We start from the raw sequence: 23597 nt of genomic DNA, 5'->3' as shown, positions 1-23597 counted from the left end.
TTGACTGTTCATTACAAAACAATGTTTGAATGAAAATGAGGTGCTAATGGTTTCAGTTTTAAATTAAGATTTTTAGAACTGTTTTAAGTAAAAGAAAAATGTAACCAATTAAAATGCTAGACTGACTCCCCCCATCCAAAACTTGCGTGTATGTGAGCTTTTTGGGGCAAGAAAAAATCTGAAATTTGGTCTTCTAGTTAGCCTGAGGAAATCCGTGGTCTTCCAGTCCGGCCATCTAAATTAAAAATGCAGTTAATTATTCACATGGACTAGTCTCAAGCTTGCTCTTTAATTTCAGCGAGGAACATGTCTCGCTGCTGGGTGGCTCTGGAAAACCCTTAAATCAATGTCCAGTAGATCCCTGCTTCAAACAGATGGAGTGGCAGCCACCTCCACAATGCCACTGGTGCTCCAGATGAAGATACCCCGGCCTTGATTCGGTGGTCCACACATCTAGTTGCATTAAAGGGTATTTTCAGGATGGACCCCCAGAAACATCAACCTTGGTTGTCACCAGCCTTTCTCTGCAGGCATTGTAGGCCACCTAGGAAAGGGGACGTGGCTCTAAGACACTTGTACGAGGAGAGGAACTGGCACTCGAAGGCATGAATCACAGCTGAGACCTGGTGGCTCCTTTCGGGGAATTTTGTGGTGGGACCAGTGAGCTGAACTCATGTTTCTCAAAGCCCACCCAACCTTTGGATGACTCAGGTTTTTTAAACAAAAAGTCCAGCAAAAATCAGACATATTTCTATTTATTTTTCTTCCCTAGCCTGATATATTTTTAAGTGCCTGGACCCACTTTTGACTCAGTGGCTTACTAACAAAACAGCACCTAACATAAAGAGTGGGTTTTGGTTTTTTTGGCTTTCTTTCCCATACATTTTTGTCCAAATAGGTAATAAGTGTTTCCACCTTAATTTCTTGCCATCTCCTCCAGACTGTAAGGCAAAGCAATTACTGATGGAGCCATAGAGGTGTCCCAGTGATGTGTATGGATAGAGAAACCTGACTGGAAACCTTGCACACCTGTAAACCTTGAACACACCAGACTGGTGCTTACCCCACCACTGCCCAGACAGAGCTGGAGACACTGAACACAGTAAAGAGACCAGAGGCAGAAATCAATACAGACATAATTTTATAATTATAAAATTGTGCATTTCAACGAACAGCTGGCAGTTATAACCATCCCCCATCCCACAATGCAGAAAATACATGTCTGGAACCCAGACATCTGATATTTCTAATGCCACATATAATGACCTCCTAAGACTGTGCTTGTACTAACCTTCTGCTACCAGACAAGAGCCCAAAGGCAGGTCCACCCTATAGTCAACTCTAGTTGATCCTAGAGAGAACCAGTCTTCCTCTTCCAAGGCATTATTTTCACTGAAAAGTCATCACTGCTATCTTTTGATGGAAAATGCCTCTGAAAATCAACATGTGGGACATGAATTGATTTTTTTTTATTAAAAAAGTAAACAAAGAAGAATTTTAATGAGGTTTTTTTTTTTTTTTTCTTTTTCAATATGTTCATGGGGAAATAAGGCTATTTCTCTACTAATAAACTAAATGGCACCGTGGCTGGTTGTCTTATCCGGAGGCCAATTAACAGTCTGGCCACAACCCAATTAAACCTTCACCACCTGGGCAGCACAAGATTCAACACCCAGGCATGGCACTGATTAATTTACTGGTATTGATAGAGCTCCAGTGCCCAAAATACCTCCTTCCTTAGCAGAAAGAAATGATACTCAGTGAGTATTGATGTGGAGTGGGAGGCATCGCCGAGGGGTTATGTGCTATGTGAGATAGAGGACTGAACGCAGTTCCAGAGTCCCCTGTCAGTCCCCAGCCTCATGTGGCTATGAACCCCTTCATGATGTTAGTTTGTTCCTCCCATGGAGACCTTTGGAGGCAGATGAATTATTTGTCTTCTCTGCATCGACCTAAGCTTTCTGTGGAAACCCCAAGTCTTGGAAACTCATTGCATCTTCCCAGGCTCGGCAGTCTCATCGGCCTCTGGTTCACGTCACTTTTGGAAACAAAGACACGGGTCCACCACTCAACCTCCCGAGAGAGGCATCCTGCGGGCTCACATGCACACACAAAACAACTTATGCACACACACACAGAGCTTACAGATGCAGTCAGGTACAGGCAAATCAACACAGTCACACAGCTTTCAGCTCAGCACTGGCTTGCATCTCCTGCTCGTCCCCAGGGCTTGGGCTGGTGCTGCGTGGATGCAATCACGTTCACTCAGCCGCAGAGCTCTCTGCTTGGGCACATGGTGGAGAGCAGAGTTGGGCTGGGGCAACGGGTTGAGAGATTGCACCTCTCTGACATGGCCAGGAGAGGTGTCGGCACAGGAGGGAGAGCCTAGAGGCACCCACCCTCGCTCTAGACACTGTCTGGGGTGCCAGGTGTCCCAAGATTGCCATGTCTAGACCTCTTGAGTCCCCTGCCCTTGCTGGGCTACACCATGGGTGTCTCTGCCCTCCGTGCCATGTACAGGCAGGTGTGCAGCTGCGTGCACTGAAAGGCAAGAAAATATAGCATCCGTCTTCAATACTGTCGAGCAAGGAGGGAATCCCATGTGTTTGCTGCAGGTCCACAGCTCATCGCAGCAATATTTGTCCCTTTTATTTTAGTCACACTGTATGGTCATTACACAAAAGTCCCTTTTCTCCTCTTGAAGTTCCCTTCACTGATGGATGTGTGTTGCTACAGAGGACCCAGGATTTGCTGGTGCTGCTGTTGCGAGAATGTCAGCCTTGGGGTGATTTCTCTGATATGAGATGTCTTGGGTGTAAGTTACCTTCCTTGCCTTACTGCTTGCAGGGATAACCACATGGTGTCTTGTGGCCACTGCTGACAAAATCAGGAACACATATTGCTCTGGGTATAACTTCTAGGGCACAGAGGCGACTTCTGGCTGGCTGTAGTCTCTATAAAAATGTGTCAATGATCTGTCCATAATCTATACCACAGGCAAAATTAAGCTGGAGTACACTGGACTCAACGGAGCAAGTCAACAAGCACATCTTCTCACCACTTCTTGGGGCTGTATACCAGGCTGTATACCATTTAACCCATGGTCCCTTATGTGCTGGGAGGGCTCCTTTCCACTGGAAATCAGCCTCCCACCTGAAATAGCCCCATGGACCCTGTGCTTGGGCCAGCAGAGGCTGAGGATTGATGCCCAAGGAGACATTCGGGGGGAGAGAGATGGCTGAAGAGATGGCTGTAGCCTGGCAGGAGGTAAAGGGGAAGGGAAAAGGGATTTTGCTTTGCTTTGTGGCTGATCTTTGACCCCCTCCTTTGACTTTTCAGTACAAACAACCACACTGGAGCTGCGTCCTCTTAGTTAGTGTAGGGGGAAGAGAAGGAGAAGGGACTTCGCAAAGGAGCAGGCTAAGTGCACATGTCAGGTTCAAATGCTCTCCACGCTTCCTCTATGCAGGGCCTGTCTCTCGATGAGCATCTCTGGGCCGTCTCGGTGCCCAGCTCTGCTGCTCTACCCTGCCACCAAGACCAGCTGTGGGTTCCCTGTTTGCTCCTGCTCCCTCTGTCCCTCTTTGGCCTCTTTTCACTCAGCCGTCAGGTGGAGAGAGCCCTGGCACTGCCCAGTCCTCTCTCTCTTTCTCCCCCATCCTTCCCTCTTCTTCCCCCCTTCAGCACAGCGAGAACCGGCGGGAGTTGATGTTCATCTTGGTGACCCCGATAAGCTTGAGCGGCGTGGAGAGGCTGAAGGAGCTCACGAGGGGGAAGTCGCAGAAGAGGTCAGAGAGCTCATCCCTCTCCTCCAGCTCGTACGTGGCATCGTTGAGCATGCGCTGGTGCAGGTGGCAGGTCTGCTCGATCTTCAGCTTGTTGATGTCGCTGCGAAGGCGCATGAGCTGCCTTGCCAGTTGCTGGTCCTGCAGGCGCATTTCTGCCTGAAACACAAGATGGAGGGTGGGGAGGGAAGAGGGTATTGGCAAAGGCACAGCAAATTTGCTCATCGTGCTGCTCCCTGCTAGAGGCTGCACCAAATCATTGGAAATGTAACTCGTTTAGAGGTGCTAGCCCGTTGCAAAGAAATGGGAAGGAGACAGGGTCTTCCAAGCCAGCAATGCATCCCTGTCAAATACCACCTCAGAATGGTAAATTTTTAGCATTCAGGAAGTCTGTGCCTGCTCAGGTTTTCAGGAGCAGCAGGAAACTAGAATTAAAGCCAGCCATGCCAAGGCTGGTGGCTTAGGTATCCGTCAGTGCAGGCTTCATAGCCTCCATCTCAACCTCAAGCAAAGCCCAAATTCATTTTGTTCATAAGGGAGCTGCCACAGTAAGAAGCAGCAATTAGAGTTGGAAAGGATCAATTAAAAGAACCCCAGAGAACCAATCCCCAAATACTTGGCTGGGGTTTCCAGCCAGCGTAAATCAGAGCTGGTTCACAACAGCCGGGAACGCGGTGCTCCGCATCCCCCGTGGCTTATCTTGCTGATTTGAAGTTCCTTTTGGGATGGGACCTCCACGTGTTCCCACAGGAGAGAGAACAACTATCCCGCAGGCTAATGAGTTAAGTGTTTCGGAGGGTTTTTTCCTCCCCTGGCACCTCACTTCAGAAGGTGGAAGATTCAGAAGTGATGAAAGAAAAGAGCTTTTCATTTTTTTTAATTCCAACTTATAATTAAGCAGAAAATTTATTGCCACAGGATATTGGGGGTGGTGAAGGAAGGAGGTGAACACTTGGTGCAAGAATCAGCCTTTGTCTGGGGAACAGGAGGTAGAGTTAGAACAGCAGATGCCAAGAAGACAATTCCCACATTTCACCCCATTTCCCTCCTGACAGAAAAGCAACAAACCACAAGCCACAAAGAAAAGAGAGTGGTGGGAGAGAAGCCGAACAGCTTTTAGCAAACCTTGCGGCTTAAATCTCTCTGTAACTACTGGAGACAAGGAGGGAGCAAAACTGGCTGGAAAACAGTCCTACATCTGCCCCGATGCCATGTCCTGCCTCCTTCCCTGGTGTTGCCTCCATCGCAGCACACGAACTGGCACTATAAGGAGCCCCTTGGTACCAAGGCTCCTGATTTTGTTTTGTTTGGTGTTTTTTTTCCCTCTCAAAGTCTCCCTCGGTATGTGCTGTCCTCACTGACTTCCCAGTGCATGAGATGATGATGCCCTGAGCTCATCTCCAGCAGCACGGTGGAGCTGCCCTGACCCCAAATCCATCCTTTACCTCACTCTTTCGATTTGCGTCACCGGTTTCTTGGTTTGAACGAGCTCAGAAACAGACCCAGACTACATCTAGAGTAATACGTTAAATAGTGCATTGCACCAAAGTCTCTCCACCTGATTGCAAGCGAGGTCCCGGCATCCTTTGAGCTGAGGCCAGCTCTCACAGTCCTAAGCAATTCCCCACAGGCATTCTTCAGGAGTTAACACAGAGGGATTCATCTCCAGTAGGCAACTGGGATACAGCCACCTTGCCTGGATTTTAGCAGCATGGACATGGTCAAACCGTATCAGTTTGCCTCCAGGCCTGAAAATGAGCTGTTTAGTTTACAAGTACAGATGTAGCTCTGGGGGTGCGGGAGTAAATTTATTCCTGATCTGGTGTCTTGTACATGAAACTGCAGAAGGGAAGGGAGGAGGGAAAATTCCCCTTGGGAGGCTCCGCAGGTGGCCCTGGTATTTCTACATACGACCTTTCTGATGCCTGATGCATGGGCTGCTGCAACAATGCTGTCAAACAGAGCAGCCTCGGGGCTCCTCTAGCTTGTGGCACAGTCCCTCCTCCTCCAGGCAATGCCTCCAAAGACATCGGGATTGTCCCTTGCAGCATTGCCCGTCTCACAGCAAGGTGAAGCAGCCACCTTAGGAGGTTGAAGGGCTTGAAGGGAAGCCTGGCTCTGCTCCAGCTCTTTTCTGCAGCTGTTGGGAAGCCCTTTACAATGCTGTGCTCAGAGCCTAAGCCGAGAGCTGACATGAGTATAATGAAAGTTAATCCAAGCCAAGCAAGGCTTTTCTCACTCCTGCACCGTGGAGGCACCCTGGAAAACCTTGCCTGGCGCTCTCAGCCAGCAATTGGACTCCAGCTCGGTTGCCTGGAGAGGATTAAGTCACCTTTGTACAAATCTCAGAGTGAATCTCTCTCTCCCTTTCTCTCTCGTGTGAAGTATCTCTCGAATTGTTGGCAGGGTTGTGGCCATTTACCTTCTTCAGAGAAACACTCTTTCCTTGCAGACCTTGTAGCCTGTACCTCCAGCAGAATAATGCCATTTGGCAGGTTTTTCTTCTCCCACATGGGTTGCAATGAAAAAAAATTAATTTTGTCAATATTTTTCCCTGTTTCACAATGAATGCTGCAACTTGACATTTTATCAGGAAGGCTATCGTGGGTGTTATTGAACTGACCCTTGGTCATTCTTTCTTGTCAGTTTATCAAGCTACATAAGAAATGTCCACAAATGCTTTCATTAAATGATTTGAGGAATGTGGGATTAAAAAACAAAGCAACACCAAAAAGGGTTTAAAAATGAATTACAAGGCCGTTGTGGAGAGGGATGCGACTTGGAAATTGCTATTTTTCCCTTGCAAGCCAGCTTTCCACTTTTTGACTGCTTCTTGCTTTCCCTGTCTTTGGAGGAAGCTGTCTTGCTTTCACACAAGCTGGAAGACAAAGCTCTCCAGGGCACGTCCTTCAGGTGCTCAATCTCCAGTCACCCTTCCTTACCCCCATCAGACCTGCTGACCCTGACGTTAGCCAAACCAGCCGCTTCCACAGGCACGTGGACTGTAGGGAGGGGACAACACGTCATGGGGCAAAACCACTACCCATCTACATTGATCACCTAGGCTGTGACACCATCTTAGACACGGCCCTGCCTAGCTGTGCTCTGGGGCTGAACAGGGAAGCAGGGGTGACCTGTTAGATGTGCACCATCAGCCAAGGCTTTCCCAGGGGGCTAAAGCTCTTCTCTGTCCTCCAGGAAAGAAAGGTGGATGGGTGAGGAACAAAGCCTGGCAGTGGTTGACTAAAGGATGACGTGCACAATGAGGAGATGGCACAGAGAATGAGGGTTGTCCCCACTTGCGCCCCTTGGGAGCCTGCCTTTGCTTTCTGAGGGCTTGGGAGCTCTTTTCATGGTGACAGGTCCTGTGGAGGTGGGTCCATGGGGTGACAACTGGGCAGGGGGCAGAGCACGGAAGGCCCCACTGTGGGCAGGAAGGGTGGGCTGCTCTGCAGGGCATAGCCTCTCTCGCTCTTCCCAGTCATCACTGGGGCTTGGCTCAAGATGCAAACACTCTGTCCTCTCTCCGTGGACTTGTCCCATTAAACCCTGCTTTGTTCAAAACCACCCAGAATATTAGCAGAATTTGGGTCAGAACCCAAAAATTCTCATTCTTCCCTTTCCCAGAGGCTCCTCATGAGTGCTGGAAACATTCAATCTGTCCCATGCCGAGGACCAAACCATCACTAGAAATGATGAACGATCTCTTTTTAAAGGACCATTGTCAGGTCAGCAGAGCTCCACAAAGCTTCCTTGAAAGAAATAATGGGATTACAGGGGCCACATCACGGGAAGCCGTGGGTTTTTGGTTTACACAGTTCACTCACAGGGCCAGTGCCCACAAAGTAACTGGATGCACCAGTTCATCTGTGTGGGACAACAGCATAATCCCACACACTCTGTGTAATGTCCTGGAGAAACCCATGAGGAGCATCCAGCAGAAGCCATGCGTTTTGCTTCTTTCGAATCGCACATGCCAAATGCAGGAACAGCCTCAGGTATGTCTTGCTCACACAAACCACTTTTTAACACACTCTGCCTCTTTCTGCATGCCCAGCTCCAGCAGGCGAAGAGCTGCCTTTCATCTGCATGGTCAGAGCATGCTGTTGGGATGGACAAGCTGCTGGTTTGAACTTCCCCAGGTGGGAGGGCGAACCAAACCCAGGTCATTCCTGGCAGAGGAGCTACTGCAGCTCCTAGGCTGAATCATAAAGCTGGACCACAGAGGCCCAAAGCCTTATGAACCCAGGAAGGATTTTCTGTTTGGATGGAGTCTCAGAATCTCCCAGGGATGTTTAATATGGGGGAGGGAGAGAAAGTTTTGGATGCATCTTTGCCTGCTGTCCAGTCTAGGTGGCTTAGCCCAAATAGGTCGAAGTAGCTCAAGGTGTAGCCTAGACTTGGCTTCAAGTTTGCCTTTGTTTTGTCACAGAGAGGAAGACCAGTAATGTTCCCATTGCCAGTGGACCATCTCCCTGCCTTGCTATGGGGGGATATATCAGCAGAGAGCACCTCATGACATGGAGGTGTGGAGCTCCTTGGGACCTCTTCCCAAAAGAGAAGTGCCCCATGGACCCCATCCCAGTCTGTGGTCTACGAAGCTCACGGTGATGGTCTATGGAGAAGTGGCTGCTCCCATGGGGCTAGTCTTTTTTTTATTTCCAAAAGATCAGAAGGAATTTAAATCTAAACTGGTGCTTTCCTAACGGAGTGCAGCCACTTGGATTCAAGCACGGAGAAGTTACTAGACCCTTGCCAAACACTTCAGAGAAGTCAGTTAAGTCTGTGTTTTACTCTGAGGCTTCATCTTCAAAGGTGCTCATATGCCACCCTGCCGTGGTTAATTTTAGATGCTCATGCCCTCGTGGTGCAACCCACAGCCCCAAACGAGGTATCCAATCTCCTTCTGCAGTGTCTGGGAGTTGCACACCACCGAAGTCCGGGATACCTCTGCCAGATGACACATGCAAAGCCTGACGTGGGTCCCTAATCTCACCCTTCTTCAGTGTTGAGTTTAGTCTGTGTTGACTCCCTCAGAATTAGTCTTCATATTACCTTTCCTGGGGGAGGTGGTTTCCTCTGGGTTTTGTTAAATTAGGGGGTGCTAAAACGTGTTCAGGATTGGGAATGCTGTACCTAGGACAAAAACCACTGCCAGAGAAAAAGCCTGGCAGCTCAGCATCTGAATGAGGCAAACAGAGGGACATCTCAGTGGACTTACATAGGAGAAGAGCACATAATTTCTCAGTTTTTTCTACAGTTACATCTCTGCTATGCACATAAATCCACAACCACCCCATGAAACTCCCTCTCTCTTCAAAACAAGGTGGCTGCACCCAAACTGCCCCTTGGGGATGGTCCTAAACTATGCCCCTGTTCTAGCAATTTAACAGTAGAGATGACGCCCCTCCAGTGCCTTTGCCCATGTCCTTTGACTGCTTTAAGTACAAATACAGAGATATCCTTCCTGGACCTGCTATGTAGGAGAGGACTCCCAAGACAGGCCAATCTCCATCACCATATCCATACTCTAGACTCCTTCTCCTCCTCTCCATCTCCCAACAATCACAGCGCAATCTGCAATGAGACTCATGTCAAGACTGTTTTGGTGCCACCTTGTCGTTTAAGTTCACTTGAGTACTCGTTAGCCGATATCAGTATCCCAAAAGGAGATGATAGCAGTTAATATTTAATAATAAATGTCTGATCAACGGGACATAGGTGTTTTACAATTTCCCAGGAGAGAGCATCAGATCTTTGTGTCCCTTTTCAAGAGCCTTTCCTGCATTCTGGCTCACACACCTCAGATTTCAGTGCCAAATGTTGGTGAATTTGAGACAGAGAGCATATTTTCCTACTGTGACACAGTCAGAACTGTCCTAAGATGCCCCAGTTCATAGCAGCATTTTGTTCTTTAACCACATTTAGGAGGAAAAGGACTTTGAGGGCTTAATTTTAGAACTCGTAAAACCTGACAAATTTCAAAAACAAAGAGGAAAATACTGTCTGACCACTCTGATCCTTGGGTCTGTCACCATACCCTGGCCGTTGATGGCTTTACTTTCAGCATTGATGAAGACCAGCCATACTTGACAGCACAAAGGCAAACACGACGGCAGAGAAGAGGCAAGAAGAGTTGGGGAGGGAAGTGTTCCAGCCCTGGGGCAGTTCAGTACATGCTGAGTGCTGCAATTTGCTCATACACCTACACAGAGCCTCTCAGCGCAAAAACAAGTGCAGGAGTTTGCATGTCTGAATAAATCACCTTCTCGGGGCCAGATTCTCAGCAGGTCCCAGCTGACGTGGCTGGCTGGAGCTCAGCGGGCATATGTCAGTCCTATAAACCAGGGCCAGGACTTGATGTGCAGAATCAGGTCCCGGGACAGGTCATGTGGGGTGAAAGACCAAGAACAGCAGATGCACAGTAAGACCTTGGGTTTGTCCTTCACTTCTGAACATGAGGAGCCGGAACCTGGCTGAACCTGAACCAGAGACATGAAGGCAAATTCCTTGCAGCGTTGGATGACCCTGTTTTGTGTGAACTGGGAGTAAGGCTTCAGATTTAACAAGTAACTTTAATTTAAAAGCTGGACACTCCTGGACTATCACTTCACCGGGAAACTAACCCATGCCATGACTGTTCTGTAGCACCACAGCCGAGCAGAAGTTTGGGCATACACATACTGTTAAATTCACTTTGCTTCCCATACTAGTTTTGGCTGGGATAGAGTTAATTCCAAAATTGGGTGGTCCCGTACAAACTGCCTGTTGGGAACAGTCCCCAGCATGTGCAAACTCCTGAAGCTGTAACTGTTTGGCAGGGTGCTGACTGGTACAAGCCAAAACCACGCTGGGGCCATGCTGTTGACACAACCCAGCCTAAACATGCTGGTAGCTGTGAAGAGGGTTGCACAGCGTGGGTGATGGAGCTGCATGTCCTGCATCATTGCATTTCATTCAACAAGGACATGGGGTGGTGTACTTCTTTCCTGGATAGAAATCTTCATGTACATCAGCTTTTGCCCTTTCATTGGATAGATGAATCCTACATTCTCTAAATTGACTTCTTGTGAAGGAGTGCATAGAGTGGGGGACAATTCACCCTGCAGTGGAGGACCACGTGGAGGAAGCAGATTTCACCCCAACTATGACTACTGGATCATTTTTGGATGTTCTTCAGAAAGCTGCTTGGGATACTCACACTTGCTTGGGGCACTCACACTTGCTTGGGGCAAGGCTGGGTTGCGTGGTGCTCCCAGGTCTATGGTCTCCTACGTTAAACTAGACCTGAAGGATTGATTGCCCACTTTGGGTGACCTTACCCAAGGTGTGAGGTGCTGGCCCCTTGCCTGGCTGCCCTGAGCAGGGTGCTGTCTGAGGGATGCTGCCCTTCCTAGCCTTGGCTCCTGCCTTAAATAAATATATAAACTTAGACATAACCATATCCCGCTATGAAGCCTTCCTGATTGCTTTGCTATCACAACATGGGGATAAATAAGGAAAAAAATTGACTGTGTTGGGATGTGTGGAAGCTTGTTTGTTTATTTGAAAATAATCTGGGTTTCACCCTTGAAATGTCATGTGAAATGCATCTTTTTGTTCCAGCGTCCTGTGATGCGATGGCCTCGCTGTGTTCTCACTGTTTGCTGGCAGCTCTTACCCAACAATAGTGCCTCCAACATAGCTATTTAGCTGTGTGGTCAGTCAAATGCGTGCTTTCTCTTTTGGGGAAATTGTTCTAAATTACATGAGTCACGTCCAGATCCAGCAAAGACTGGTATAATTAAGAGGCAGGAAAATGGAAAGTGAGGAACAATTAGGGTTTGCTTTGCCCTTTTTCCTCTTTAATTTAAATGTTTCGTTTTCATCAGCTGGTGGTTTATATACCACACCCTAGTCTAAAGGGTAGAATTGGGCTCTGAGACAATTTATACTTCCATCATGGGCAGAAACTGAAAGAGCAAACCAAACCCTTAAAATGTGGGGCTTTGAGAAGGATAACCTGCTTCTTACTGTCTTTGGGCATCTTGAGAGTTGAGTTTTACATTAAGTGCACTGTGAATTTAAGATTGCATCACACCTGCAAGCACGGACCCAGATTCGGGTCTCAGATCAGGACCTGAGTGATTTTAGGACATCAGCACAAAACTCTTCGTAATAGTCCTGGATTCCTGAAAGCACTGCACTTGCCTTGTGAAAGCCATGGTCCTGAGAAATGTCTGAACCGCTAAAACTGTGATATCCAGAACCACCTCTGTAAATAACTTGTCTAGAGATCAATGTAGCTGGGCAAAGACAGCAAGAGCAATGAAAAGTTGACAAATAAAAATTCTCTGGAGCAAAAGCTTTTAAAAGCTATTACTCATCACTTTGCATGAGAAGTTTTCCTCAAAGACTTTCAGTGCTTATCAAAAGCAGAGCATTTACATAGGAACATTTTCACAAGTGCATCTGAACCACAAGTGCTGTCCCAGCCCCCTGGGACCCTCTTGCAAATATTGCTGCTGTCAATACAGTTGCAAATGCTGGTGGGACTCACAGACAAGCTTCCAACTAGCAACAGAAAAAAAGCCACACGACATGAGTTGTTTCCAGCCATGTGGGCCAAATAATAAAGATTTTTCATTCCAGTGAGGAGAAGGGAATGATCACTGGAAGTGTGGTCTTGGTGTCTGCTTGCTCCTGTGCTTGTGAGGAGCACTGGGGCACATCCTCCAGCCCTGAAAACTTCTGCCCTGATCTGGTCAATCCATCCTATTGACCTCCCGTGGCCTCCCGAAAAGATGTGTTGCATCCACTCTTCCTCCTGGGAATGATCCCCAGGCTGTGCTGACTCCTGAGCTAGGTTGGGAGCTGCTCGGGTCAGCACTAGTTGGCCCAGGCCAAATTTGTGTCAAAGACCATGATAGCACCACAACATATAAAAGATGAGCTTCCAGCTCCCATGCCCTGGCTCTCTGTATTTTCCTAGCATAGGTGTAGCATTTTTGTCTTGTCTTCCTCTCCGTGAAACTACCAGAAATAAACACATGTGTAAGATAGGGCCCAAGGCTGGGATGGGAGGATGACAGAAATGTGGACCAGCTTCTAATGAAGCAGGGCTCAACAGACGATGAACCTGTAAGACCTGGGTGAGAAGGCATCTGAGATAAGGTTCTGGCATCATGCATACAGCAGAAAAAGGAATGTTATTCATGAGATATTACATGGTCAGAACAAGGGGTTTCCACAACAGTTTGAAGCAAAATGAAGCACTTATCTCACCACGCAGAAAGGACCTGGGGGAAGCAGGTTACCATAGGACCTATAGTGAGTTATGAGTTAAAAAAACAAAAAGAAAAAGAGGGAATTCGGCAATTGCTTGGAGGTTAGATCCGCTAACGAGTGTTAAACGCAGTGGTCAGCATACAATCTCCCGCTGAGGGAGTAACTAAACCACCAACAGCCACAAGATGCAAGGGCAGATCCAGGGGATGGATCTAGTCACGCTTCCTTCCTACAGCCCTGACGAAGCATCCCTTCGTGAAGCACGTCAGAGAAGGGCTATTGCACCAGCAGTGCCCACATATTCATGTGTATTCATACCTGCTGTATTCATCTGAGTGTTGAGATACAATTAGAGAAGCAGGGGAGGGGGGCAAACTGCTACAAAGTCCTAACCAGTGCAAGTGACCATATTTCCCCAGCCTGCTGGATCCCAGCAGAGATGCTGGGACTGGCCCAGCTCCTCTTCTGAGTTTATGGATGCTCTGGCGTGCATCTTTTCACTTCCCTGGGCTGTTCCTGCTCCCGCCAGCCACAGAAAATGCAATGATTGATTGTTGCCTTTTCACCTGGGGCTGAAGGCAGGTAGGAGCAAGGAGTCACTTGTTTCCTCATTCTTTTTTTTTTTCCTCTCTTGAAAAAGTGTGCTCTCTAACAGGGACAGGAAACCACTTACCAGTTCCTTCCTGAGCCATGTCAAAGCTTCGTCAATGCTCTCAAAGCCACCTATCCTCCCTGAGGTAAGAGTCACCTTGTCCTGGGCAGGGCTCCCATTGAGATGCAGCTGCACCTTCCTCAAAGGGACAGTCTCCCCTGTGGCCTTTTTGGCCTCGGTTGCCTCCTCGTCCTCCTCTCCCGCTGGCTGAGGGCTCTTCCATGCCTGCTCCTCCAGCTTCGCCTTCCACTCCAAGTAGGATGGGCGCCTGGTCTCCAGTCTCAGCTTCTCCGTCAATGCCTTGAGGCTCCTCAGGTGGTCATCAGGAGGAGCAGCACCTCCAGAGCCGGCGTCCGTGCTGTCCAGCGCCTCTTCTATTTGGATTTTGGGTAAAGACATCCTCTTTGGGAATCAAATGGCATAGGGGTGTGCTGCAAAGGGCCAGGGATGGAGGTGGGAAACCCTCAGGGCTGGACCACTCCTGAGTCGTGCCAAACGCAGCTCCTTGGAGGACAGCAGCCGTGGTGGTGGCTCCTGCTCATGCACCACGCTGGCCCTGGATGAACACCTGGAAGAAAAACAGACGGTTGGTTTCCAGTTTAAGAAGGCAAAGGGAGTGGGAAGGGAGAGACGGCTCCTGCTGCAGTGAAGGGAGCGAGGGCTTTGGGAGAGGCACGGTGCCAAGGTGCTCCTGGGGAGTGTTACCTCACCTCAGCTATCTGACTGCTTTTGGGGCAGGAACAGACAGGCTCTGGCTTTTAGGGAAGCTCTGGTTACCTACATCTCCAGTCTTAACTCAAGGGGCCATGAAAGGGTTGCAGAGGAGGCCAGGACACATTTACAGACCTCTCTGGAGCTGTATCACACAACCTGATGTCCTCTGGAGACAGCAATGGCTGTTGCTGAGCGCTGGGGTGTCTGCAGGCACTGTTTTGCTGATTTCCTTGCTGGCAATCCTACATCTTTCCATTTAGGCAAAACAGGGCAGATAAAGTATGAGAAGGCAAACACCTCCCAAGAGTTTAAGCCAAAAGGAGAGCTGGAAAAAAGTAGCCTTTTTTTTTTTTCTTGCCCAGTTTTACAGATATGTGTTTAGGTCTAGGTTTGCTAAAGATGCCAATCTGCAGCCATAAGATGCAGCTCGCTCCTGTCCAGAAGGCTCAGGGCAGGAGCATGGTCCCTCAGCCAAGTGTAGGAGTAACTGGGGTGCTGGCATGGCTTGGGTTCAGATGCCTGCGCTCAGGGAGACTTGGACTTGTGGTTTCCATCACTGGACACATCCAATCTGCCCACTGGGAATGGTCCCGATGGTCCCCTTGAAAACACCCTGGTGGAGGACTAGCACAGAGTCCTGGGAAAACCCCTAGCTCCTCCTGCCATGGGCTGTGGGCTTGGAGAAGCTGTGCCCACAACTAGAGCTGGCCTACCAAACCTGGCTCCATGAGACCTGGTGGGACAGAAGACTCTAACAACTCCGCAAGAGTTAAGCTCAGGCAGCTTCTGCATTCATTTGCTGGTAGGATCAGATAAGAGGCTTTCTCAAGGTCGTATGCTCATCTATGGCTGAGCTAGGAATAGATCCAGAGCTCTCCTCTACACGTCAAACACAAAACAAAATACTGTTTTGCCTGCCTGGTAATGTGCCCAGAAAGACCAGCCAGGACTTAAGCAGCTTTCTAGCTGGACGCATTAAACCACAGCAGTATGAGTTACTCAGCCATTCTTTTCCCTGCTATTTGCACCCACAAAGATGTGTGTAACTTTGAAATCCAGACCATAATTATGCCCCTCGAACCTTTTCAGTAAGAAGATTAAATTTAAAATAAACACCGACAGAGAGCAAGATTTATCCCACAATTGTGTGCAGGCACATGAGCTGAACGAGGAGTTGATAATATACACACAGACAGTCTGGGGGTGGAGAATTAGTCATGTTGCGGTCTTGTTCCTGCTCCTATTTATGTTAATGAGAGTTTTACGGTGAGCGGGAGCAAACACAGATACTATATCAAATTGAAGCCAACAGCTCTTATGCCTGGAGCGGCAAAAATTTTCCTTCTGCTGCTGAAAAATAGATCGCATGGAAGGGAAAGCAGAGGGCTGCCCCGTCAGAGAGTCAGGTCCTGCACCAGCTCTCGCAGAGATGCTCTGCAGAGCTGAGGGCATGTCGATGAATTCCACTTGCCTCCAGCTCCAGCCTGACGAAATCACTAGAAGGGAACACCTAACAACGACTTTAAAGAGCTTGCCTCTGAGCTTTTTTTCTGTCCATTGAGATGGAAATTGCTAGGGGTGGCCAAAACCAGTAGCCCAATAGATTCTGCTGCAGCGCTGCACTAGGCTACTGGATTTGGTAACCCCTAAGAAAGATAATATTTTTATTGTAAGTCTGACTTTCCCAAATGCCACAGCTACAGAGCAGAGCCCCCACAAACTCTTTTGTCTTGTGCCTGCAGCATGTATCCTCAAGGTGGAAAAGGCCCTGGCTATTTGAGCCCTGGGCACAGCTCAATAAACATTTACAGCATCGGACCCTACAACCACAACAGCAGTTCGGAGCAGCCCCTTTGCCACCACCCTGCTGCCGTCTTCCCTTCCCCCTCACCGCCTCCCAGCAGTTTTGGAGGGATTTGATTTTTCTGCCCTGAAAAGAGAAACCCATCCAATCTATCCTTCACCTCCTCCCAGGTGCAACATGAAACTTCTTATTCACTCTGTAGGGCCACCCCCTAAATAGGCACATCTGTTCCCCGGTGTGTCCAAACTCAAAAACAACAGAAAGGAGCCGCCTCTCATTTCCTATCAATATCTTGGACTTGGGTCAAAGGCCTGCTGTAGAAAAAGAGATCTGAAAGTGGTAAGTGTGTGAAAAATGTCTGTGTGCGAGGCTGTAATACAAACCTGTTTGCTGCCTGAGAGCTACCTAATTCCCAGGAAAAAACCTGGCCTCTGGCTCAAGTCAACAGACGTCTCCCAGTCTCCCTGCCCCAGGCTCAATTTCCCCCTTGATTTGTCTTCATTATCGCACTCGCCAGGCTCAGGGCGTTCACGCCATGCCTCGTTAGGGGTAACAGGAGTTCGGCACCAAAACGGGGTGAGGGTCTGCTCCCACCTCACTAAGACCCTTTCCTCAGGGTTTTCTCCCTTCCCTTTCATGAATCCTATCAATCCCAAAGGTACAAGGACACATCACATCACCGAGACAACAAAAACCCCTTTTGTTTCTTTGTTGGGTTAGGTTTCCATCGGAGAAGTCAGCCTAACTGACCTACCCTGCAAGCTGTAACGCAAAGGGATTAGGAGAAGCACACAACCAGGATGGAGGAATAGCAGGACTGTCAAATTGCATTGGGTGTGAAGTCCTATCACGCCAAGACTCATGGAGCTGGCATGCCCTGAGGCTTGGCTTTTGCATGGTTGCAGGTCAGCAGTGCAAATCCTGCCCTCTCCCATGCCAGACACACCTTGTGAAGCTCATGGGGTGTCCTGTGCTCTAAGAAACCAGGTCCAGTGGCACAATCTGCCACCACAACTTCCCACTGCAGCCATTCCTCCAGCCCTGAAGTGAATGCAGAAGACCTGTCCCCATCACACACCCTCAAGCATCCCTTCCCATGCATTAGAACAGCGCATCAGGAGACCCACGTGAACATCCCCTGACAAACCAGGTGTGATGGGGCAAGTACTAGGAGGCACAGGGAGGTGTACAGGAGTGTGAGAAAAGCTTTGCTTTATAGTGACTGATGATGGAAAACAATAAATTCAGGTGCTGTTCATGTTCAAAATAGAGATTGGACAAAACGATGCTAGGCACAGCCTTTTACCCTGTGGGAGTTTTATGTGCCGGAGAAGTTTTATACATATGTACCTTTCTCATCACCTCTCTGTGCCCTGGTCAGCTTTGAACGTGAGGTGTTCATAAAGCAGCATTGGTTGGTGTGTGCTGGACCAGGGCAGCACAGGCACAGCCTAGTAAATTAAGGGCTGTAAATAAGGACACACGGTGTTTTGGAAAGTCACATGTTGGGGAGCAAGAGGTTTAGGAGAAGTAAGAAAAAAAAAGAAGGGAGAAACACTCAGGATGGAAATGAGAGGGAAAAAGCAGAGTAAAAAAAAATATCAACCAAGGCAGAGGTGTGGGGAACAAATTATTCTGCTCCCTTCACTATTCCTGGTGGACTTCAGCTTACTGTAATACCATTTTTTATTGCAGAGGAGCAGCAGTGATTGTAAGAGTCTATATTACTCTGCTTGTCTAGGCTCTGAGAAGAAAAAAGAGCCTCAGTATGAGATAAAGCCCAGGACGAGGGAAATCCTTTTGCAGGATGAAGGGGTGCCCGCATGGCACTTCTGGCATGGGTTAAACAGGTCAGGGGTAATGGCTCAGCCTGTTAACAACCTTCAAAAGCACTTCAGCCCCATTTATGCCTCAATTTCCCTCTCATTCAGTAGGCAGTTCATGCAACTGGCCTTCAGGAAAAAAGCTCTGAGGATCTTCAGAGACGTACAGAGATTCACCTCCGGTATCTTCAGGTCTCTCTGTCTTACCCGGGTCCCCATGCTCTGATTATAATCAGTGCAAGGACACCCTCAATGAGCCATGGAGTTTGGGATGCAGATCCCCTGACAGTTTCCAAGGCATTTGCTCCAAGGTTTTGCATAGGTGTCACCCTGTGGAGCATGCAGACATCCCTTGATCTCCTACAAAAGAAAACCCTAGAGTAAATTGCAGCTGCCAACATCGTCATTGAGCTCTGTAGGTCCTAGTGAGTAAGGAGGACCCTGAGCCTGAAACAGCAGGCTGAAGAAATACCGAGGTGGAGCAAGAGGTGGGGGGACGGTGCCTGGTGTGCATACCCCGTGCAGGGAGAGCTGTGTGTGCTTTCCTTCTTGGCACAGCAAAAAGATGGGGATGGGGTGGGGTGCACCCCCCCAGAGGTCTGCAGAGGTTGGCAGGGGGGCAGCGAGGAGGAGATGCCTGTGCAAGGGGGTTGCCATAGCAATGGAGTAAGGGAGGACTCCGGCTGCTGCAGAGTGGTGGATGGAGGCTCCAGAGCATCCTCCGGGCAGTGGGGATGCTGAGGTCCCGGGCAGCAGATGAAGGGATGAGAGACCCATCTGGGTCAACACTGCAGCTCCCTGGAGCTGGTGGTTCCTTTTCAGGGAGGCTGCACATGAATAACTCCTTTCCCCATGCCAAACTGACCTCACTCAGGAGAGGGGCTGCTGTGCTGTGTGGGCTTTGGCGAGATTGGGCTCTTCCTCACCCTGGGGTCCTCTGCCACAGCACCCACAAGCAGCACGGCTGCAGCACGCTGCTCTGCACAAGACTCCTACAGGGATAGAGAGCAAATCGCTCCCCTGGCCGTCCCGGAGCCTCAGAGGGGAGCCGATCTCCCTGGGTTATATAAATTATCCAGCATTTGGCCACCCAATCCCTTTCTGTAGCACCTGAAATCTGCTCCTGCAGAAAACTGATCTGGTTCCCAAATGCCTTTCTCACCTGTCCCAAAGTGACCTTCAGCCTTCTGCCCCCCCAGAAAAATAAGACTCCAGCATCCTGAAGATCTGCCCCATCCTGAAGCCAGGACTCCCTCCAGGGCAGAGGCCCCTGCTGAAATTGGTGCTGTCAGCATCTGATGCTCTCTGCCTGCTCAGAATGGTTGGGGCAGGATGGAAGGGGGTCTGTCGGTGCAAGGCTGGAGGGGTCATGGCAGAGCCCCCAGCCCTCAGTTAGCATCCACTGGACCTAGTGTGGGCTGCGAGCTTGGGCTTTCTTCCAGGGGCAAGACAAAGACACTGCAGTGACCAAGCTGGGCATCATAAGCAGGAGCGTAAGTTAAGGTCTGGTGACCCTTCAGACCTCCTTGCAGCGCTGCCCACATTAACCCTGTCCCTTCACACACACAGAGACCCGACTTCTAGCCTAATACATGACAAAAGCCCAGGGAGGAGCCAAGTTTCTGTCTCCAGGTTGATCCAGAATGCAGTGCCCTTGCAGGCGTTTGGAGAGGTGGTCAGAGCTGCCCCACGCAGTGGACTGACATACGGGTACAGCACCTGGCTTAACGGGATCCTGAGGACACCTGGATGTTCCTACCCATTTACTGCCACGAACAAACCCCTAGAAGATCTCCCAGACAATTCGGATGCTAAGGGCAGCAGCGGGGAAGCAGTCCCTCCGGCTGCTTCAGCCCTTCGGACATGGTCATGGCATTCACAGATACACGGGGGAAAGAGAGAAGAAGTAGGGCTTTCCATTCAGATATGACCTGGAGCAGGGTGAGGGTTCACCCTGGCACATCCTTCTGCCCAAATGACCCCCGGACAGACCCCCAAACAGCGCAATGAAGGGAGGAGGGGAGAGCTGTGGTGGACTACAGCCAACCCACCAGCCTGACAAGAGGAGGAGAGCAGAAGTGCAGAGGTAACAGGGGACCAGTCTGCACTCCCTGCCCTAAGGTGTTTCTCCCAGGCTGATCTCCAGCATCACTAGTAGAGTCAGAACCTGCTTCAACAAATATATCTGTCCCTTCCTGCCTAGCTGCATCTTGTGCCTCCTGCCTCCCTTGCACAAAATCAAGCAGGCTCCTTTCGAGGAAACAGGACTGAGATTGCTGCCTGCTTTAGATGGACCCTGGCAGCTCCATTTTCAGACCAGCTCAGCTCCCACTGATCAGCAGATTTCCAGCGGTCAGGTGGAAATCCTGCATGAAGATGGGCATTGCCAAATATTTGGCATTCCTGCAAACCAGTCTTCCAGTGAATGGGAAGCATTTGCAAACTGGGAAGCTGGAGGGGATGAATGCTCTGAGCCCATCAGCCAAAACCAGGTATAATTACTCTTAGAGGGAAAGGGATTAAGCAGCAGCAGCAAAGGCAAGTTTACACCCTCTCGGTGAAGACACCCTCTCCACCCTAGTCATCTTCTGGTAAGGTCTGTTGAGGCGAAGGGAGCCATGGATCATGGGTAGGGGTTGCTTCTCCACGCACTGCCCCAGGGTCCTAGCAGGTTTTGGGACCTAATCCCGGAGATGACACGCCTAACCTGTCCCCAGAGATGCCCCTGAAGGACCCGTGGTTTGGCAGAGCCACTTCCTTCCCTTATTTTCCCTGCTGCCACCCCAAGCACAGCGGCATTTCAGCAAGGAAAGAGCAGACGGAGCAGGCAGGGACCTCTGTGCCCATGCAACCAGGCTACTGCGAAGGGCTGGGACTCCTTGGGAACGAGCCAGATCAGGCTGAGAAACGCTCTCTTCCCAGGAGACTAGCACAGGGAGTTATTTTTCCCTAAATGCAGCAGGGAAGGCAGAAGGGTATGTTTTCAGAAAAAAAATCCCCTCTTTCTGGCTTTGCTGGACTTCATTCTGCCCAGAACTGAGCTCACCCTCGGCAGAGACAAGCGCCAGGGCCAGCTCCCACTCGAGACCCCGAGGCTCCAAGTTAAAGTGATCGGGAGAGCGGGGTCACCCCCCCAGCGATCCCCTAATCCCCTTTACATGCTCCCTGTCCCATCCAATTGCCCGCCTTGGCTGCTGCCCGAGCAATGATCACACAACCTCTGTACACAGACCTGCTCAGCCCAACGCTGAGCTGCACTTTATTATTTCATATTATTTAAGGTGATCTGGTTGCAAACAGACCCCCACTCCCTTCCCCCAGAAAGGCTACATTACTTTGAGGCTGCTTATTATTTTTTTTTCTGCAGTGTCTCTGCTACATTTTGCAAACACCTAATGGCTGCGGAGCTATTCCAAGCCCAGAGCCTGGGAGAAGCCGGATCCCTCCCGTTCTGCTTTGTTTTTTTGTGTCTTACAGATCTCCCCATGAAGAGGTAGCACTATAATGGGCACCTGAGATGCAAATAACAGTGACAGCCCCAGCATGCTGAAATAATGGCTGGCAGAGAGAAAACCCACAGTAGCCAAAACGGGCTTGTTCCCACTGAAAAGTGGGGTGTCCATAGGATACTGGAGATGAGCAGACAAAGCCAAGGGAATCAGCTGGACACAGCTCCTTACTGGAATCAGGTTTTCATCCATTTTACCCCCCCTCCACTGAGGTCCCTGATGTAGAAAAGCTCCAAAGGACAGAGCAGTACCGAATAATACAGGGAGCATCACAGGAAAATAGGGAGGGGTCTCCTTAGCCCTGCGCGGGTCCCCGTTGTGGGAGAGGTGTCAGTCTGCATAGACTGGAGAGGGTGCAAGCTGTATGATTTGGGTGGTGTGGGTGCAGGGGCGTGCATCGCACCAGGGTGCGCTGGCTGGGGTTGCACAAGTGCTTGTGCTGGGAGGGGTGTGGGCTGACGGTATTATTTTAGCAATTAGCCCCAAGCTGTTAGAAAGGGCTCTGAAGAAGTTCTGGGTGATCCCCCCCCCCCCCCCAGTGTTAATGTGAGCTGCAAGGGCCAGACCTGAGCAGGTGGAAACCTGCTCTGCTCAGCGCACGGTGCCTGCTTCAAAAATCAAAGGTAGCTACGCCCTGCGAGGCCACCACGCTTTATCCCATTATGTCTGCACTGCACAAGCCGACAAACCTTTCCAGGGCTTTTGCAAATCTCGGGGAGGGGGCAGAGGGAGCAACAGGTGATTGTCCCGAAACCTGGCCAGACTCTTCCTTCTTACACCTCATCCAGCGCAGAAAAATCCCCCTGAAGGTGGTGAGGACCCCCACACCACTCCCAGCTGAGAGGAAAATCCACAAGCCTCATCATAAAGGAGGACTCAAACCCTGCCCTGATTTCAAGCCCGTCCCAATCAACGGAGAGCCACTGTACCAGCCATCTCCAGGGGATTTCGGCAAGGCAGGAGATTGTGGTTGGGGAGGGACAATGCAAGCCCTTAACCCCACCACATCATAGCTGGCACACCAGACCCCAGTGCTGAACTTCACGGTGCAGGGGATTCCCATTGCACCCATCCTGATGATCCCCAGGGACTTGGTCCTTGCTGCTACCCCTTTCTGCGGGGCTAGAAAAGCGGGGGGTTCCCTCAAGCACCGGGCATCTCTGAGACAGCTCCCGTCCTGGGTGCAGCGGGGTGTCCCCAGGGTGGCTCTGCTCCCCCCCAGCCCCAGCACGGCAGAGTCAACGCGAGCAACAAACTTACCGGGGACCGAGTCAGAGGGATGATTCCACGGACATCTTGGCTCCCTCCTTTCGCCTCGGGTCTCCAACTTGGTGTTTGCAGAGCAGTGTCACCAGTGCCTTCAGGAGACTGTCTCATCCTCCTCTCTGTCTCGCTTCAGAAATCTCGGTGTGTGTTTTTTTTTATTTAAGGGACTTTTTTTTTTTTTTCCAGCGGTTGCGTCAGGCCTGTTGCCTGGAGACAGGCGAGCTATTCCAGTTTGAGCTTTTCAGTCCAGATTTCCTCTCTCTCTTTCATTCATACCACCAAGCCCTGAACCTACCTCCCACCAAGCAATAACCCTGAAGAGACCTGAAAGGGAGGAGCTGCACAGCCTGGGTCCTAAACATCCTCCGACTCCGGCACCCAAACGAGGGAGGAGGCGTAGCGATGCCCTCGGCGTGGGTAACAGGGACGAAGGGATGCTATTGAGGGCAGGGACCCAAAAGGCTTGCAGGAGATGCCCGGAGAACTGGTGTACTCCCAAAGGAGCCTGTGGCTCTTCCTGACATGAACCAGGGCTGGTGTCCCTGCGGCGGTTCCTGTTGCACGCCACGGAGAGCTATGAGCCCTTCTCCAAGGAGCCTGGGGTCCTCTGGCACTCAGGAGAGCTTTGGGATAATGTTTTCCAGATGCCACGGCTTGCCCAGGGGCCAGCATGTGTGTGGAGGGGAATTTTGCAAGGCTGCATCAGCATCTCTGGGAAGCCCTGGGGTGGGTATCTCAGGGCACTGTAGCTAGTACTCGCTTGCTGGCACCATCCAT

At 50.1% G+C, this 23597-nt stretch overlaps 1 protein-coding gene across 1 annotated transcript; it reads right to left on the bottom strand.

Moving 5' to 3' along the window:
- Nucleotides 1-3680: 3680 nt before the first annotated feature.
- FAM167A (family with sequence similarity 167 member A) lies at nt 3681-14103 on the bottom strand. Its single transcript, XM_009818075.2, has 2 exons — nt 13726-14103; nt 3681-3944 (listed from the first exon to the last, which is right to left on the bottom strand). The coding sequence occupies exons 1-2, from the start codon at nt 14101-14103 to the stop codon at nt 3681-3683; spliced, it is 642 nt and encodes a 213-aa protein (XP_009816377.1).
- Nucleotides 14104-23597: the final 9494 nt, after the last annotated feature.

Source organism: Gavia stellata, chromosome 2 (genome assembly GCF_030936135.1).
Source record: "Gavia stellata isolate bGavSte3 chromosome 2, bGavSte3.hap2, whole genome shotgun sequence".
NCBI classification, from domain to species: Eukaryota; Metazoa; Chordata; class Aves; order Gaviiformes; family Gaviidae; genus Gavia; species Gavia stellata.
The sequence above is the reverse complement of the archived record's forward strand: the minus strand, read 5'-3'. Positions and strand labels throughout refer to the sequence as shown.

Excerpts from the sequence above, each read along its gene's own strand:
- FAM167A (XM_009818075.2), bottom strand. The coding sequence starts at position 14,103 with ATGTCTTTACCCAAAATCCAAATAGAAGAGGCGCTGGACAGCACGGAC. Across the intron at positions 3,945-13,725 it reads CATGGCTCAGGAAGGAACTG|GCAGAAATGCGCCTGCAGGA; the intron begins GTAAGTGGTTTC and ends CTTGTGTTTCAG.